At 32.8% G+C, this 19,281-nt stretch overlaps 2 protein-coding genes across 3 annotated transcripts in view; both read left to right on the top strand.

Annotated features, from left to right (window-relative positions):
* Nucleotides 1–19,281, top strand: part of LOC130449113 (uncharacterized) — a 101,499-nt gene that overhangs the window by 60,676 nt on the left and 21,542 nt on the right. For both annotated transcript variants that reach the window (XM_056786798.1, XM_056786797.1), the window contains 2 exons: nt 1,270–1,519; nt 17,287–17,598. In XM_056786798.1, coding sequence (XP_056642776.1) covers nt 1,270–1,519; nt 17,287–17,598 — 562 coding nt within the window. The remainder of the gene's footprint in view (nt 1–1,269; nt 1,520–17,286; nt 17,599–19,281) is intronic.
* LOC130449116 (uncharacterized) lies at nt 3,280–5,986 on the top strand. Its single transcript, XM_056786802.1, has 2 exons — nt 3,280–3,402; nt 4,203–5,986. Exons 1-2 carry the CDS (start codon nt 3,314–3,316, stop codon nt 4,516–4,518), a joined length of 405 nt encoding a protein of 134 aa, XP_056642780.1. The 5' UTR covers nt 3,280–3,313; the 3' UTR covers nt 4,519–5,986.

Raw genomic sequence — 19,281 nt, 5'->3', positions numbered from 1 at the left:
ATATTTTCGGAGATATTTAATGATAACATTTTGATAATTTCAATTTTTTATCAAATTGTAAAAAATATATCATTTATATTATCCATCTCTTTCTTAACAAATTACTTTTTTTTAAATGGAACGGTAAAAAATATACCAAGTTGGAAATATGTTAGTATCGATTGTAAAAAAATAGTTTTACATTTATAGATAAATTCACAGGTTAGAAATTTTTGTAGTTTATAAGATGTCAGTCAACACTAAAAAATTGAATTTCCTACAAGTTTGTCATTCACATTTTTTTGTAGCTCTTGTCATTCACGAGATAAATGCCAAAAAAGGCGAAGTTCATGGAAAAATCAAGCTTAGAGGCCTTTACCATCTCACCGGTTCAAGTTACAGCTTGGCCACAATGTACTGTCCCAGTGAACAACGGTAAAAATATGGTATCACCACAGAATTCCATCAAGACGTGAAATTTTGAAATAAAGTTCTAATTATCCTTCTATCCTTCTATGTCCAAATTATTCTAATGGGTGAAAACTACTTCTATCCTATTGTCAAAATTTAATAAAAAAAAAGCTGAAAAACAACATTTATAGGATTAAAATAAAGATAATGTTTTAGCTTCACAAAAAAAGTTAACACCCCCTATTTGGGATGGTATTATCCCCCCGAGTAAAAGAGAAAGATTAGCTTTATTGTCATTAGAAAATTTTACAATTTTATCGACAAAAGCAACACAATTTTATATTAGATAATATAAAAATATAAAATAACAATTTTACTTAATATATAATTTATAATAATTCTATTGAGCCTATGGGAAATTATAGAATTCTGCCACAGAATAATCAGAAAGATATTTAAAGCAGAAATCTTCGGAACTTATTAAATGTATTTGTACATATCGGCATTAGGTAGACTTTGCTTTTTTAAGTATTTATTATCTACTGTTAAGTCTTGATACAAATCTGAGGTAAAAATCGTTGTTCACTGGACTAGACACGTTTGTAGAGCATTCAATTCTGAAAAAAAAAACCGCCCATGATCGAAGTGATGCTTTGAAATGCAACTGAGCTATAGAAATTTAAAAATAAAAAATCAGAGTTTCTGTTTTTAAGGGGAAATTTTTACCCTCCTCGGTTGAGAACTGGATATTGAGGGCCCAAACTTTCAGGAATTGTTTTTTGGGTACTTTTGGGTACTTACAACAAAACTTCACGATGGGACCGAAAAAAATAGTTAAAAAGAAACATCCTAGTATGTATATATATAACTATTTTTCAGGTGAATCGAATGTGTACACTCTAGGAAATATAGGTGCTCATAGAATCGTGTGTACTAAGTTGCCTTCTGTTGGTCATACTCGAGAAGCTATGACAGCTGCTGGAAACACCACTACAAGACTTTTGGGAACTTTTCAAAGAGTTGACTATGTATTTCTAGTAGGTGTGGGTGGAGGTGTACCTCATTATACGGATTATAACAAACATGTCAAACTAGGAGATGTTGTTATTTCTTATCCTGTAAAGAACAAGTAAGTGAGAAAACATCTAATACCTTTATAAACCAAAAAACTAGTATTATCACTTTTTTCTTCGATTAAATATCAATATTTTCCATGAAACAAATACATAAAAATGTTTTAGAAGCGTTAAGCGAAACGTAACACAAACATGGCATTAAGGCCGAAACTTACTAGCAACACGCCACGTGGCAAATATGTGTACATGTTCCATTTGATTCAATTTTCTATGAACATACTCGGCCAACTACATGCCACGATATGCCATCTCACGTGGGACGATTCAAAATGTAAATCACATATCTTCGACACATGGCGTGGGGTGGCGTGGCGTGTTGGTAGTGAGTTTCGGTCTTTAGCCTTCCGGTTTTGGCATCGCTAGTAATTGCAGTGTTAGCAACATAGTACTTAGCGTGTCCCCAAAATTTTGACGTGCTTTGTCAAAATAAGAAGAGAAAAGTATCGTTTATTGGATTAAGTTTTGATTTAGTTTTCTTATTCAGTTTATAACCGTAATTTTTCTTTGGAGTTTAAAATTTGCAGAAACAAATTATTATACCAAGTGGTGACTCGATCTTAAAACCAAAGGATTTTAATATAGGAAATCATTCTTGATACTTTCTCCCAGCAAAAATAGCATAATGAACAGTTAAAAAACAATTACACCAGTTAAATAACTCATTTCACAACTTTGTAAAAAACTATTTATTAAGCAAAAAAATTGATTAAATGAAGTGGAATCTTATCGTATACAATTATTATAAATATTTATAAAATGGATATTTATGGTCGTTTAGAGTCACGTTTAGAGTCACATCAATATGAGATAAAAGTGAGTGATTCGAAACGATAATTTAATAATGGAAGTTCATTCGTAAATAAGGGAGACTTGGAATCACTTAACTACTTAGTTGGTTCCCATTAAGAGGGGTCAAACTGCCTTGAGTACTAAATCGTATCATTTACAATAAAAACTAAAAATAATTATAAAACCAGTAGACAAGGGACATTTATGGTCGCTCACAGTCACATTAATATAAGACAAAAATTAAGTAATCCGAGACGATACGTCAAGTTCAATCGCGTAGTCGTAAATAAAGGACACTTTGAATCACTTAACAGATCCTAATGGTTCTTATCAGGATTGGTGAGATAATTCACTATTAGTCCAATAAAATGATCCTTGAAATCTGGATTTTGAGATAATAAAGGATCTAAAGACGGAAAGTATGATTTTTTTCAAAGCAATCCCCGAGAAGGAATGAAACAATAAGTAAAATGTTATATTTCTAATTATCTAGGAACATATAGTTTCTCAATAATATGTTTAACGTTTAAAATTTTCTGTTATACACGTTTTGGTAAATTTAATACTATTAAACAGTTTTTTATTTCCCATCGGTATCCGTTACTATTAACAATATAAACCCGATAAATTGCGAATAAAAGTGGACGTTGAATGTTTGTAAAATAAACGCGAAGGGAAGCGTGGCCGGTTGTTTAGTCTGGATGCACGATTTTGGTGGTAAACCACCCTTAGGTGAGCACTTGGATGAGAACCTATAATGATAAGAGATGAAGTGTTTTACGTAATATAAACAAACTCCCCACATAAAGTTATGTGGGGAGATTTTGAAACTTGTATTATAGGGGACAGTCGTTTAGTGAACTTTGTCTTGAAAACTCGTCTTTTCATTCTCGCATTTTCACGAAATTATCTTACAGTTTAGTGCAGTGCAAGTGCAGTGCAAAAAACACAAAAGTGAATTTGACTATATTTGTGTGGCGAGACTTATTCAAGCAAATATGCCAAAATACAAGACCAATTTAACTCCTGGCAGTGGACGCAAGCAAAGTATACGTCAGAGAATGAAAAAAATTCGTGATAGCAAAAGGTAGGTGAAAGTGCTTCAAACCAAAATAAAAAAGTGATCTCTCTTGCAAACCGAGGGCAAAGTGTCAAAAGCCGAGCCGAAGGCGAGGTTTGCAGGTGCACTTGTTTATCAACTTTTGAATATGAGTTTTCGTAATCATTTCCGAAAAACTGTAAACGGGGGGTCTAAGAACTGAAGAATTGGTTGGTACAGTCACAAAGAGATTAATTCATTATCATTTCAGAAAAGAATTATTATTGCATTGCAATGAACTGCTTTGAATTAGAATTGAAATGAAGTAAATTTTTATGCAACGATGGAATTTTTTCGAATTGTTAAACATTGAATTAAAATTAGTAAAGATTTCATTTGAAGTGGTAAAGATTGACTTTGAATTGGTAAGAATTGAATCTGAATTCTGAAAATTGCATTTGAATTGGTACGAATAAAATCAGATTCCAAATGATTTGGAAAAATGTGTTTGGGATTAATTGAATTATGTTAATTTACATGAATTGAATAATTGTATCAATACTGAATGCAGTTGAAGTAGAATTGAATTGTACACTTTTATTTATGGTACTTGTTAGCACCTTAACTATAAATTTAATACTTTCGCAAAAAAATTTTAACGCTAAGTTTGATACTTATGTCCGATTTGGTATAACACCTGTTTTATAAGTTTATGTATTCAGTTATACATATAATACCACTTTTCTTGTTATGATGTGTTTACGGAAATGATTCCGAAAAAATTTCTTCAATGTATTTTAACTGATTAAAAACAATACAGTAAGTACATTCCAATCACTTACTTGCAGAACAAGGCAGTTACTTTGTGACGAAAATGTAACTCCCAGACCGATAAACGTGGTTACAGAAGAAATAAACATTTCAAGTACTAGTAGTAGTGCTACACCACCACACCAGGATGTACGAGAAGAAGTTCCGGCTAGTAATAGTAGTGCTACACCACCAGCTTTTAGAGAGGACGTACGAGTCAAAGTTGCGGCAAGATGGTGTTCCAAAACAGCGAGAAAGTTTACATACCCCCACCCTACTGCAAGGATCTCAAGAAAAGTTACAATTCAAAGTAACAGGTCGGCGAATTGTGAATGTGAAACATTTTTTCAATGACATTATAAACTTTAAACATGTAGACATCTTCAATTGTAGAAATGAGAATTTAGAAATAGTGAGTGAATATCGTCAGGGATTTCGAAGTGTTTTTACAATTAAGTGCACTAACTGTCTTGAATCTAAGAAAGTGGACACTGATCCCGATCCTACTATTTTAAATGTGAATCAAGCGATTGTCTTAGGTGCAATATCCACTGGTGGTGGTTTAGCACAAATAGAGGAACAATTGGGGTTTTGCGATATGCCTGTAATGAGTTCACATTTGTAACAAAAAATACAAAATTAATTGGCCGACAGTATCCACGAGTTAGCTTGGGAAATAATAGAACAAGCTGGCGTACAAGAACGCACAATTGCTATCGAAAAGGGACACATAGATTCCATTCCATACATCATCGTTATAATTGATGGAGCCTGGAGCAAACGCTCTTATAAAGTAAACTATGATGCAGCATCAGGAGTGGGAGTAATCATTGGTCAAGAAACCAAAAAGGTATTATTCCTAGGAATACGCAACAAATATTGTTGCTTGTGTGCAAGAGCCGAAAACAAGGAAGAACAAGCAATTGCACACACGTGTTTTAAAAACTGGTCTGGTCCATCAACAGGCATGGAATCTAACATCATAGTTGAAGGTTTCAAACAGAGCATCGAGATGCATGGTGTTAAATATTTATATCTTGTTGGTGATGGGGATAGTAGCGTGACAAAAAAACTGGCCGATGCACGTCCCTATGATACACCAGTATCAAAAATCGAATGCCGCAATCACTTGTTGCCAAATTATTGTACACGGTTGCGCGCACTAACCCAGAAGAAAACAAGTTCCAAAAATCTGCCTGTCAATGTTAAACAAAGGAATATTTTGATGAACAGTATAAAACGTTTACGCAGTGGGATTATTGGAGCGATCAATTATATTACCACTGAAAAAAGCGAAGAGTGCCATGCTGAGAAAGTCCGATTATTGAAAAAAGACATTTACAACGGACCCTACCACGTTTTTGGAAACCACGAAAAATGTGAAACATATTTCTGTTCTAAAATGACAAACATTGACCAAGATGAACAGAAAAAAGGATATGATTGGGTAACTGAAATGAAAGCTTCCGGACTGTTCCAGGATATTTTGTATGTCGCAGAACGTGTTACGCGAAATGCCGAAAGTTTGATTTTAAATATGGACAACAATGCTGCAGAATGTTATAATTCTGTTGTAGCAAAGTTTATTGGCGGGAAAAGAATCAATTATACGGCGCGACGCTCCTATGCAACAAGATGTGAAGCGGCTGCCATATCCTGCAACGTACCTGCTGGCGAATTTCCGCGCTATATCCATAAAAAAGTGACCCATGCGAGCCCTGGAAAGTATACCAAAAAGATCATTGCAAGACGTGCACAAAACATTGCATGGAAAAAAAGTAGGCGAACATTGTTTTTTGGCACAATAAAACAAAAGAGAAAAGCAATAACAGAGGCTGATGAAGATTATGGATTACCGTCATCAGATATGCATGAAGAAGAATACGAATCAAGAGTTAAAGAATTCCTCAATAACCTTCATCTGAGCAAAGAAGAATGTGAGATTTTACAGAACAACACAATCGGCCAAGCAGACTGTTTATTGTGGAAAGAAGAGAGATCTAAGAGACTAACAGCTTCTGTTATCGGACAAATTTGCAAACAACGTGCAAATACCCACTTGCGCAGCTCTTGTTAAAACAATTCTGTACAATCAATTTCACGGCAATATAGCCACAAACTGGGGCAAAGAACATGAAAAAATTGCAATTCGTTTGTATGAAGAAATTCACAACGTCGCTGTAGCAGAATGCGGTTTATTCGTTGATGCTGAAAAGCCCTATTTGGCAGCTACACCTGATGGTCTAATAGGAGATAACGGCATTATTGAGGTGTAGTGTCCTTATTCAGCAGCTAAAATGACACCTATAGACGCCATTCAAAAACAAATTATTAAATTTGCAGAACTTCGGGAAGGACGTATGTTTTTAAAACGTAGCAGCAATTACTTTTATCAAGTACAAGGGCAGCTCCATATAACACAACGTCGTTATTGTATTTTTATTGTTTGGACACCTATTGGAATTGAGTCTGAAATTGTAAGTTTATCCAGTAAGTATATTATAACTAATACTTACCATAATTGTTTTTTTTTTAGATATTTCGAGATGACAACTTCTGGAACCAAAAAAGTTCAAGATTCAATTCACTCCGAAGCAGAGTGTTTTTATGTACATTCTTTTACATTTCAGTGATGTGCGCGCTCATATTTGAGATATACTGTGCGGTGGTTTGAAAATGTGTTTTTTTGTTTTTTGTTAATCGGTTTTTGCTTCGGAGTAGATCATTGTTTTGGCTACAATATGCAAGTGTTTTTTTTAATTTGATTAAATACTTTAGCCACAATATTACCTCGCGCATACGGCATTTTCGGACAGCTAACATTACACCCTTAAGAGCCAAATATCAAATCGCACTAATACAAAGATATTTCCCAATAAAATAATTAAAACATCATCAACATCAAACATTAAAACATATTTGTTTTAATTTGAAAAAATTTGTTTTTTATCTATAATGGATGCTGAGTTTGAATTTTTCCAATATTAACCTAAAAATTCTATTAATACGGCTAGACCCTGCAATAACATTGTACAATATGTTTTATTGTAAAATAAGATTGAAAGCCGGTTATAATCCAAACGATCAATTAAATTGCACAAGATTTAGCAATAGATTGCGCAATTCTGACCCTACACTATGCAATGGAAAAATATGGTGCGATTAAAATTAAACTCACTCAAACTTTTGTTCAATCATTGTGCAATCTTCAATATTAACCCTAAACGGTCAATAATATTGCACAACTCGTAATATTGCGCCGCAATAAAATTGATTGTCTAGGGGCCGCCTAAAGCTTCTTTAAACGGACTGAATACGTCAATGTTTCACTCTACAATGTCTTAGAAGTTATACCTACTGTCCCAAACTTTGGGCTGAAACATATCGGGTCCTCCCTACCTACTCGTGCTCTTTTGTTAATGTCGTAGTAACTCCGAACCTAGCTCACGTTACAAGTACAAAACAATAAACGTTAACGGCTACCTGAAAAGGTGGAAGGTAGAAATACAAAATACATTCTTAAGGACCTAACTATTAACAAGAAATAGAAAAATATACAGTATTTCAAAAAAATTGTAGTAATGTTGGAATTAATTAAAAAAAAGAGTTATTCATGCAACAAGTGAGTAAAGTAATTCTTCATTTCACAAGTAGGACGGTTTTACCGCACGAGCCGAAGACTTAAAAAAATTCGACAAAACTTTTATCAATTTTTATTTTGTAATAGTAATGTTAAAAGTATAACTGTGAGCATTATCAATTTAAAGCGAAAAAGATGTTACATTACTATTGGTACTTGAATTGGCAACATTTAACGAGCTCAAAGAAATAACATCGTCTATAGTTGTATTAGTACTTATTTGATTGTTGATAGGATCGGGAACATTTACAATGTTGCTTGAAGTCGAACTAGTTTTTCCTGTTAAAATTCCACTGCGGAATCCATTTTATCACGCCCGGAATCCACTAATAGAGACTGTGATAATTGAAACATTTCCGGTATATTTAATATCGTTACACTTCATTTTATATAATTCTTCCCTCCGCAGAGCCCCTGCGATTTCGAATATTAAAGCAACTTGAAAGATGTTACAAATAATATCTAAGCTTACATTAAAATTTTTTGCTGTCTTACCTTATGCATGAGAAAATGATTGTCCGGAGCTTGCAACAGAAACTTATTGATTCCTTCACGGGCAAATGTTTTAGATTTTTTGGTCTATAGCCAACTGATTTATTTTTCAAATATGCAATGAGTTTTGAGTATTTACTGATGTCCACGTTATTACGTTGTTCTTTACCATTAGGGTGCCTTTCAGTTTTGAATAAGTCCACCAAAGTGTTGAAGACTGTGAAACTGTTTATACTTTTTTTAGTACGTCACTCCATAAAAGAATTATATTATATTCCTGGATTTCACAGGGAGAAGATTCTAGTCGCTGCAGTTGTCGATTTAACATCTTCTGGTGTACAGTTTAAACTATCTTCACTATTACTCTTTATCACTAATAATAATACTACACACCTTTTAATTAGACACAAAACAGATTGAACTTGAACGAATATCATGAAATAAAAGTGTGACAGTTTATCGGAGAAACGAATTCACATGAGAAAGTAAACGTTCACAGTCCACTATTTTGATAAAACAATTTCATAATTGCGTTAAAAAATGACACGTTACGGCAATTTTTCTAAAGCAAAAACGTGAAAAAATGAACCGATACGGTACTTTTTTTTCACGCTAAATAAATCACCGAAGGTGGAAAATCAATTTTTAAAAAACTTTATTTATTACTTTACACTTAAAAAACTCCCGACAATAAAATTTACGTTTTCTTATATGACAACTAACTGACTGACTAATTAACATGTCTCTTTTATTTATACATAATGTGTACGTTATGATAAGCGAAATTTTATAGTGTCGTCAGCTTCTTCTATATGGGGTTCTTGGAAATGAGTGCCATAACTCCTCCCTCCTGAAGTTTCAGCTTCCATGGGGTGCAGCTAAGGAAGGTGAACATCTTCGGGTTGATTTTCTTGGATTGGTTTTTTGCGTCGAATTATTTTAAGGGCCCAGTATAAACATAGAAAGGTTAGGAGACAATAAATTATTATCGTCCAAGTGCTTGGAATATAGGAAGGTGTATAGTTCTTAAAATTTGGAGTATTTCTGAAAATTCTTTCTCGGAGGGTGTTGAGGTCATCTAGGTCTATTTTTGGAAGGCTAAAATTAGGAATCTTGTTAATGACATTTTCATGATTGGGTATGTACAATCTTGGGATAAAAATGGGTTGGCTTTCAGCTTCTATCGGGCCATTATTTATTATAACTTCGGAATTTATGGTAATTTGACAGGATGCTGGGATAGTGGCTAGGTAGGTACCAATGTAGTTGAGGATTTCTTCTTGTTGGTGACAGCTTAATCGGATGTTTGTGTTCTTGGGAAGGACGACGATCCACTGGTTTGATTCTTCGAGTCTTTTTGATAATATTTGAGAGTTACTTAGGAGCATCTGACGGCAGGTGGAAGTGGTCTTGAGGTTTAGAAGTTGAACTTCACATGGACTGTTGGAGTCAACTCGATGTAAGTTCATCTCTTGACACATATATTCTTGTCTAGCTAATTTTACGCATGGTTCGTCCAAAAGTTTGTAGTACAATTCATTTTTTAATAGAAATTTATTTTGAGGAATGATAACCTTCAACTGACTCTCACTCTGAATTGGTATGGGATACAAATGATAAAGTTCGAAATCAAAAGCATAGGCTACAGGTACATGTAAAATATATGTGATTTTGTTGTTTCTTATGTAGTAGGAGACTTTTATTAAATTTTCAAAAATTGGAATATTGTTTATCTTTAGTTTTATAGGCACTCGATCTTTATTGACATTACTGTATAGTTTTTCCAAAAGTTTGAACAATTCACTAGGTTTTATTATACTTGGGTGCATGATCCCAACTTTTGAAAATGATACTGAATTTTCTATATCTTGTAATATTGAATTTAATATTTCGTACAAATTCAAGATTTGGAAGATTACGTCTCTTATGAAGGCAGTTGTCTCAAAGCTAGATTGATTCCCTATATATGAATCAATTGATTCCAATTTGCGTTGTAATATAAATTGATTTTGGTTTATTTGTTGAATACTTTTATTAAAATTGTCTATTAGAGATATTGCTACGGAATTTTGAGTTTTAATTTTATCACTTAATTGATTTTGGTTTTGTTGAAGTTGTCTAATAAGGGTGTCGTAACGTTCTCCGTCATTAGAGTCTAAGTTTCCACTAATAGTTTTGAAAATTGAACCGAGTCCATTGATTAACCCTCGTTTGGTTCTGTTTTCGTGAGGTAGTAATTCTGCTAATTTTGTTTCTATTTTTCTTTCCGCAAATTTTAAGAAATGTTTGTGACTAGTTATTTCATTTTGACAAATTTTGTTTTTGATTGCAGTATCAAGAATTAGTATTTGCTTATTTTTTAAATTTTGAAATTGTGTGACTATGGGATTTATATCATAATAATAAAATATTGAGTGATAGTATTCGGTTACTTTTACGGTGCCAAGTTTCACGGGTAGTAGACCGGAGTTATCTTGGAGGTTTCTAAGTGTAATTATTTCTTTGAATCCGAGGATTTCGGGTAACCTGAAATGATAATTACGTGTCAAATGAATATATTCTTTTTAAAGGCCGTTTTATGTTACTCATATGAATTTTTCCGTGTTTTGCCGTCGAGACTACTTTGCGTTTGGTATTTACTGATTTGATACTAACCGGTTTATGAAATTTGTTTGCGTTTTTCTGTCTCTTTTTCTTTTTTATAAAAATCTTTTGGTTTGCTACAAATATTTCAGGACCTTCTCGATTTTTATTTATTATTTCTAATCGATTGTCTTTTTGATTAGATAAATCAGCATTGATTTTGGCATACAATAATTTGGAACGTTCTTTATGTTTATTAACATAGTCATTGATTAGAAGTTTATCGATCTCGATATCGAATGGATCATTGTCAGTAATATGTCCGTTAATTACATCCATTGGTTTCAATTTAGTAGCCGAATGTAATGTATTATTATATGCTAGTATAGCATTTGTCATTTTAGTTTCTATAGAAGTGTTGGAAAATCCTTCTGAATTTAATAGTCTTAAATGCTCTATTATCGTTGAATGAAATCGTTCTATAATTCCGTTCGATTGAGGGTGATCAGGGGAACAAAAATGAATTTTGATTTTATGTAATCCTAGTAATTCTGTAATTACTGTATTTTTGAATTCTGTGCCATTATCGCAAATAATTTGATTTGGTATACCGTGATGGGAAAAGTATTTTATCAATTTGTTCGCTATTTCTATGCCAGAAAGTGTATTTAACTGGTATGCTTGGGCATATTTAGAAAAACTATCAACTATCGTTAAAAATTTTGAGTTTTCAAAAGTGAAGGAATCTGTGTGGATGATTTCGAATGGTTTATTCGCAGTCGGTGTCAAATTCATTTTTAAATTTACAGGATGCCTATCATATTTGCACTGTTGGCATATTTCACACTCGTTAATAAATGTTTGAATAGATTTTTTCATTTCCGGCCAATAATACCTTTCTTTGATTCTTTGAAGGGTTTCATTAATTCCGCGGTGGTTTGATTTACTTTCATGATAATATTTTATTATTTCTTTGATATCGTCCTTGTTTGTGACATCTAGCAATTTTATGGTACATCCTTTTAGTTTTATAGATGATGACTTGAAATATTTTTGTAAGCAAACTAAAAATGGTTCGTAAAGGCTAGGATCTTCGAAGTATAGATGATATTGAACATTTGGAATTATATATTCTTTAATAAGATTGATTACATCATTTTCAAAATTATTTTTAGATAGCTGAACTAGGAACCGTTGTTTATTGCCGAATAAAACGATTCTTTTTATTTTTGCGGGTGAATGTAAAACTGATTTAAGGAATATTTGATTTTTGCCATAATTAACAGCACATTCAATCGACGGTATGCCTATAATTGGATTTTCATCATAATTCGAATGTATTGTATCTCCGCTATCAGTTACATCTTTATTTTGTTGGTCAATAGAGTTTTCCTGAATGTCGTCTTCTGCAATTGTTTCTTCAATGTTGACTATCATTGAGAAATCGTCATTGTCTTGTAAGGTATTGTCGATCGTGGTGTCGTTTATTTGTTTATTGGTAATTGGTGAAGGGGTATTTAAGGTTTGATTCGTTTGTTTTGACGTACTAGGGTTATTGTAATAATTTGAAGTTTCGCCTAAAATTTCATCGACATTTTTCCAAAATGTCTTATCGTTCCAAAATGAATTGGTATCTTTGGTATGGAGGACTATTCGCAATAAACCATCTACATTATTTGATTTTCCTTTTCTATAGAAAATTTTATAGTCAAATTCTTCTAATTTAATTCTCCAACGAAGTAATTTGGAATTTGGTTCTTTTAAAGAGTTTAACCACACGAGAGGTTTATGATCTGTTATTATATTGAACTGACGGCCATATAAATATGGACGAAAGTATTTTGTTGCCCAAACAATAGCAAGTAGCTCCTTCTCAATTGTAGAGTACTTTTGCTCTGAGTCATTGAGTGTTCTTGAAGCATATGCTATAGGGAGATCTTGTCCGATAGGACCTTGTGATAAGATAGCACCTAGTGCTACATTAGAAGCATCGGTAGTAAGATTAAATGTTTTATTGAAGTCTGGGTATTGTAATATTGGTTCGTTAGTCAATAGAGTTTTACAATTCTCAAAACATGTCAAGTATTCGTTGTTAAGTTCAATTTTTGCACCTTTTTTTAAACATTTCGTGAAAGGTTTGGTTAATCGTGCAAAGTCTTTTATAAAACGTCTGTAGTATCCAAGTAATCCTAAGAATCCTTTGAGTTGCTTGGGTGTTTTAGGAATTGGATAGTCAAGTATTGCTTGAATTTTTTCAGGGTTTGGCTTAACTCCAACTGGCGTAACCACGTGGCCTAGATAAGCGACTTCATTCCTTAGGAACTCCGATTTATTCAGCTGAACTTTAAAGTTTGCTTCTCTGAGTCTTTGGAAAACCGTTTTTAAGCGTTCTAAATGTTCTTGTAAGGAGGTTGAATACACAATAATGTCGTCTAGGTATACAAGGCACATCTCGTTTTGTATACCTCTTAATATATTATCGGCAACACGTTGGAACGTTGCTGGCGCATTTTTCAATCCGAAAGGCATGCGCAGAAACTCCCAATGGCCATTTTCGGTGTTGAATGCTGTTTTTTCAATGTCCTTTTCTTCCATCTCTATTTGATGGAACCCACTAGCTAGGTCAATTGTAGAAAAGTATTGACAATTTCCTAATTTACTAAGTAGTTCTGTAATATTTGGTAGTGGGTATCGATCCTCTATAGTCTTCTCGTTTAATTTTCTATAGTCGATGACTACCCTCCATTTTTGTTGATTACTGGCATCTAATTTTTTGCTTACGACCCATATAGGGGAAGACCAGGGTGAATTTGAAGGCCTTATAATATTAGAATTTAGCATCTTTTGAATTTGATTAGCAACTTCTTGCTTATGTATGAAAGGGTACTGATAAGTTTTTGAATATATAGGTATTTCGTCTGTTGTTCGTATGTTATGTTTAATTTTATTTGTAAACGATAGTGGTTCGCCCTCTTTATAAAATATATCGCTATATTCTTGACAAAGTTTTAGTATTTTTTCCTTTTCCTCTTTGTTCATGTGATCCGTTCTAATTTTGTTAAGGTCTAATGGTGTATTGTGTGAGTCAATATTATTTAGGTCAACGTTTTGTAATTCGTTTTCGTCAAAGCTTTCTACTTGAAATGGTTCTGAAAAATCTAATGATACGGTACTGTCGGATTTATTTAATATTGTTGTTAGAGCATATCCATTTCTTGCAGTAGTAAGACATTGTGGAATTTCACAGTTATAAAAATTTTGATAAGGTACAATAATATCTCCATGAGTGACACTTGTTTTTATTCTAACAACTTGTTGTGTTCTAGGGGATACAGTTACAAGATTAAGGTCAACGTTAACTTCGTGATAATGTAGTTTTATTTTACTAGAAGGAGTGATAAGAAATCCTTCTTGGAAATTTAATTTTGCTTGTAATATCTTTAAATTGTCTAATCCTATAAGTCCATCAAAAACATTATGAAATTTGAAAAGATAAAATTTTAATTTTGTTGGACTCGGGAGTTTAAATATGTTTGAGGCCGGAATGTCGGCTCGATATTTATGGGCAGACTTTTGGAATACTGTTGTTACTACGAAAGGGTTATTTTTAATTTCGCTAGAATAGTATTTAAAAGCCAAGTCGGGATTTATAAATGATCGACTTGATCCGGTATCTACGAGAAATTTTAGATTATATTCAGGTAAAATGATATAAGGTAATTCACTTGATTTGACGTTATTAAAAGGTATTATGATAGGATTGTTATTTATAGGCGAATTTTCCGAGGCACTTAACGAAAATTTTCGTTTCTATCTACTCTATCGTCATTATTAGAATTAGAATTATTTAGGTAAAGTTGATCAGTAGTATGATCAGAATCATCAAAATTATTATTCAAATATTCCCAATTTTCGGTATCATAGTTTTCTTGAATATCGACGTTATATAATTCTTCAGAAGTATAGTTCGGCCTTTTAGATTGTCTAAAATTATTTGTAGATGGCGGCGGCCTTTTATATATTGGTTGATTTTGAGTATTTGAAGCGGTAGCTCGCGTGCTAATGGACATAGGTGTTGGCTTAGGAAAGTTTGCGTTCGGATTTGGCCTGAAGACGTTTACATTTTGATTGGGCCTGTTGAAAACTTGCGACGCTCTAGGAAAATTTTGATATGTAGTTCTTGGATTTATTGGGATTGGTTGTGAAGGAAAGTTCTGCTGTCTTGTGAACAAATTATTCGGAGTTTGAGAATTGAATGTTTGTGAACTGGAACTGAGCGAATTAAAGTTTCGATTCTGATTTTGAATAGGTGATTGATAATTAGGTTTGAAATCATATACTGGTCTCGAGTTATTTTTAAAAGGTTGTATTCTATGATTATTTCTCGATGTATTTTGTAAATAGTGCACGTTTTCCTCTTGTAAAACGAATTGCATTGCTTCGCTTAACGAGGTTGGTTTCATACAACGTATTGTAGTCCCGATAGGTTCTTTTAGTCCAGAAAGAAAAGTTTTCAAGGTTAAATTTTGGTATAATTGTCGTTTTAAATGTTTACCTTCTTCTGTAGATTTGTCTAAGTTTACATAACTGCAAAGTAAGTTCAAAATGTGTAAGCACTTATCGTAAAATGATTGTGGGCTTTCATTAGAACTTTGTCTTAACATTACAAGATCCCTATTGAGACATACTTCATCTCGCTGATCCGAGAAATTTCTCATCAAGACATCTTTCAATTCGTTCCAAGTATTACATGTTTGGATATTAATTACTGTCTTAGCTTTACCCTTTATTTTTGCTATTATCGAATTCAACAAATAAACATTTTGGAAATTATTAGGATTAGTTCTATCAATGAAATTGCTTATGAGTGATTCGCTAACAGAAATAAATCTATTCAAGTCATTTGGATTTCCGTCAAAATCAGGAATACAATTTGAATACTCCCATTTGAAAGATTGTACCGCCATATCTATTTGATTATTTACTGTACTACTTGAATTTGTCGGGTTAGAGTCAGTAGTGGTTTCTAATAATAAATTATTCAATGCTCGAGTTAGTTCGTTAATAGTTACTTCAGAATTCATGAATTGTACTTACAGAACATAAAGGATGATTTTAAACATGCCTTATTAGCTATGAGAACTCACGACAGGATTATCGCAGATTTTGGGCAATATGGGTCCCAGATCTCGTTGAGTAGTTGGTAGCGGCTTGAACAGATCCTCAGTGGATGGAAGAGACCAAAGATATGGTAACTCACTGCACAAATGTCCTCTACAATAATTCAGCAATTGTAGCTAAGTGTTCGATTTATTTCGGTAAATCGTTAAAACGAAATCGCACATACGATATGTTCGACCCGAAAAATCCTACTGACTGCGCCAAATAAATCACCGAAGGTGGAAAATCAATTTTTAAAAAACTTTATTTATTACTTTACACTTAAAAAACTCCCGACAATAAAATTTACGTTTTCTTATATGACAACTAACTGACTGACTAATTAACATGTCTCTTTTATTTATACATAATGTGTACGTTATGATAAGCGAAATTTTATAGTGTCGTCAGCTTCTTCTATATGGGGTTCTTGGAAATGAGTGCCATAACTCGCTTTTTGACCGATTCAGACATTACGTTCTTTATGATTGTAAATGAATGAAAAAAAAAACGTGAATATTATAACGGACGTAGAAAAAGATTATTAATGTATTTGGAAAAGATATGTATTTAATTGAGCATATATAGAACGTACGAGTTAGAGCTCATTGATTCTTTAAAATAAGCAACACCATTCGAAATTTCATACTGAGAAGGACAATAATTTCAACAATGACATTGACTTTATGACAAACAAATTGTGGGCAATTTCATTTTGTATATAATCGGTTTTATCGTAAAATAAGTCAGGAAGGAGATATTGTCAACAAACTGCGACGCGAGCGGTAGAAATAATAGGTGGCAAAGTTGAAATTCGGAAAGAGCACATCAAAACATAAATTTCCCAAATTTGAAAACTCCTGGAAAACTTTCGGGGTAAAACTATCAAATGACTGTATTATTTGAATATATGTTAGATAACCGAACTATTTAAACTAACAAGTTTCGATTAATTTTAACACAGATTCGATATTCAAATGTTTCTTAAATTTTTTTATTCAAATAAAATATCTTGGTTTTAGGTCTAGTCCAATAAATAACGTATTTTTTATAGAAAATATTTTTGACACTTAAAACTTGTGGGGTCCATCCTCCATTTGAAATTTGTCCTAAAACATTAGCTAGTTGTTTTTTGACATAAAAAAATGGATTTAAGAGCCTTAAAAGTTACTAATTTCACAAATTTTCACGAGAAATATGTGTGCGTTTTTTCAGATTTTAATAATAACATGTTTTATCTTTTGTAGAAATATCTATTTCTATTGCGAATCCGCGAAATCTACAGACAAAGGCAACGAATTCGAAATTAAACCCTACCGTCCATCAAACGGAAAATTACAAGAAATTGCTATTCACTTGAAAACGTCTACTGACAATGACAGTGGCTCAACTCCGCCATGGTTGAATTATCTACGGGATGGGTTGAATATTTTGAGCAATCAAACAGAACCAGACTTTAACATGCCCGATTCTGAGACTGATAAGTTATATATGAGCATAGGAGAAAAAGATTTGATTGAAGTTGCACATCCTGCTCCCCAGGATAGCTCCAGAAAACGGTGAGTAATTCTAGTCTGAAATTAGGATAAAATGTTTTAGAGGGTTTCAATAAAATCCATACAAACCTAATAATAGAAACTATTATCGTTTTTATATTATATATCTGAATTTTATAGAAAATGAAATTAATAAACTAAAAAATTGATTTAAAATCGACAAATCATAATATGTTGACAGTGCTCAATTTTCGGTTGAAAATATTTCTTAAGAATATTCACAGATGGAGCAATTCACCAAAAAAATTAAAAATCATAGAGAGATAGGTAAAAAATTACTAAAAGTTGCCTAAATAACACATCAAGCTTTCTACATCTTTCAATTTCTTTAAAAAAATTATACGAGGTGAATACAAAAATATAGAGCGAGCTTCTTATATGGGGTGTTTCAAAAAAGGTGACCTCTTCTCTATACACAAGAAATTTTATACGAATATGTTTTAGAAACTGATACATCCCATGAATTGATTTTCCGATATAGGGCGCTTGTTACACAGTTCGTACCTAGTAGTATTGAAACTAACTTTTTTAAGGTTAAAATTAACATCAAAAAAATACTTTTGGTAAAACTCGATTCTGTGTACCACAAGTTTATCCTTTTTTCTAAAGAATCCATTAATCTTGTAAACAGTTGGGGATCAGCTATGGGGTCTTGAAAGTGACTTTGAATTCCTTCCTCTAATTCTTGACGTTACCTCTGTAGCATAAGCCGGGAATGACAGAATTCTTTGGATAATAATTAGTTTGGAATTAATATATCGCTTCAATTTATTTTAGACTTAACTTAGTTTCGAATAATTCAAGAACAAGTAATTTCTAGAAATGTTATAAGAATTTACGATGGTTGTTTTTTTTTCAACCTCAGATGTAATGTAAAGAATGACGAGTGGATATATGAAAAAAAAATTATTACCAAAATTAAAGTACAATACAGCTCATTTCTTTACATAACCATATTTACGATTAAGGCATTTCTCATATTTGTGCAAAACCTATTCATAAAATGTAGCCGCCAATGATTAGAAGTGAGTTATAATGGTTTCTTTGAGCTCTACGTCAGTTTGGAAGCGCCGCCCTCCGAGCTACTGCTTCAGTTCAGGGAAAAAATGAAAAACTCTTGATGCTAGGTCTGGAGTATGGTGAGTTTTCTACATAATCCATTGAAATTACTGAAGGAATCGCTAGGGACAGGCATTGTCGTGGATTCAAATAATTCCAAAAGTCTCTTTGTTTGCTTTGAACAGCTTCCCGTGAGTCTCGCAAAGTTTCACAATATGAATCTGCAAAAATTGTTGTTAATTGTATAAATTCAACAAGCAACACACTTTTTTGGTTTCAGAAAACAGTTTCCGTAATCTGACGGCTGTTGAAGATTCGTTTGAATTTTATGGGTCTCGCTAGAAAATTTGTGTGTGTTCATTGTTATGATCGGGCGTCCATTTCTCATCAACTGTCACATTTGATTTCAAAAAGATCTTTTGTATCATTATTGTAAAGATTATTGTCATTCAACAGCACAAACTTTTCAGTAGCGCATTTGTTCAGCAACGATAGAGTACAAGACAGATCTCTTAAATTTTCGACGCCATCATTCGTGTTTAGCAGTCGTACTGTAAGATCGAAGTTTGTAGAAAACAATTCTCGTTATATTATATGAAATGGATTCTAGTCATTATTTCAACTTAT

This window comes from Diorhabda sublineata, chromosome 9, assembly GCF_026230105.1.
Source record: "Diorhabda sublineata isolate icDioSubl1.1 chromosome 9, icDioSubl1.1, whole genome shotgun sequence".
NCBI classification, from domain to species: Eukaryota; Metazoa; Arthropoda; class Insecta; order Coleoptera; family Chrysomelidae; genus Diorhabda; species Diorhabda sublineata.
The sequence above is the reverse complement of the archived record's forward strand: the minus strand, read 5'-3'. Positions and strand labels throughout refer to the sequence as shown.

Excerpts from the sequence above, each read along its gene's own strand:
- LOC130449116 (XM_056786802.1), top strand. The coding sequence starts at position 3,314 with ATGCCAAAATACAAGACCAATTTAACTCCTGGCAGTGGACGCAAGCAA. Across the intron at positions 3,403-4,202 it reads AAAATTCGTGATAGCAAAAG|AACAAGGCAGTTACTTTGTG; the intron begins GTAGGTGAAAGT and ends ACTTACTTGCAG.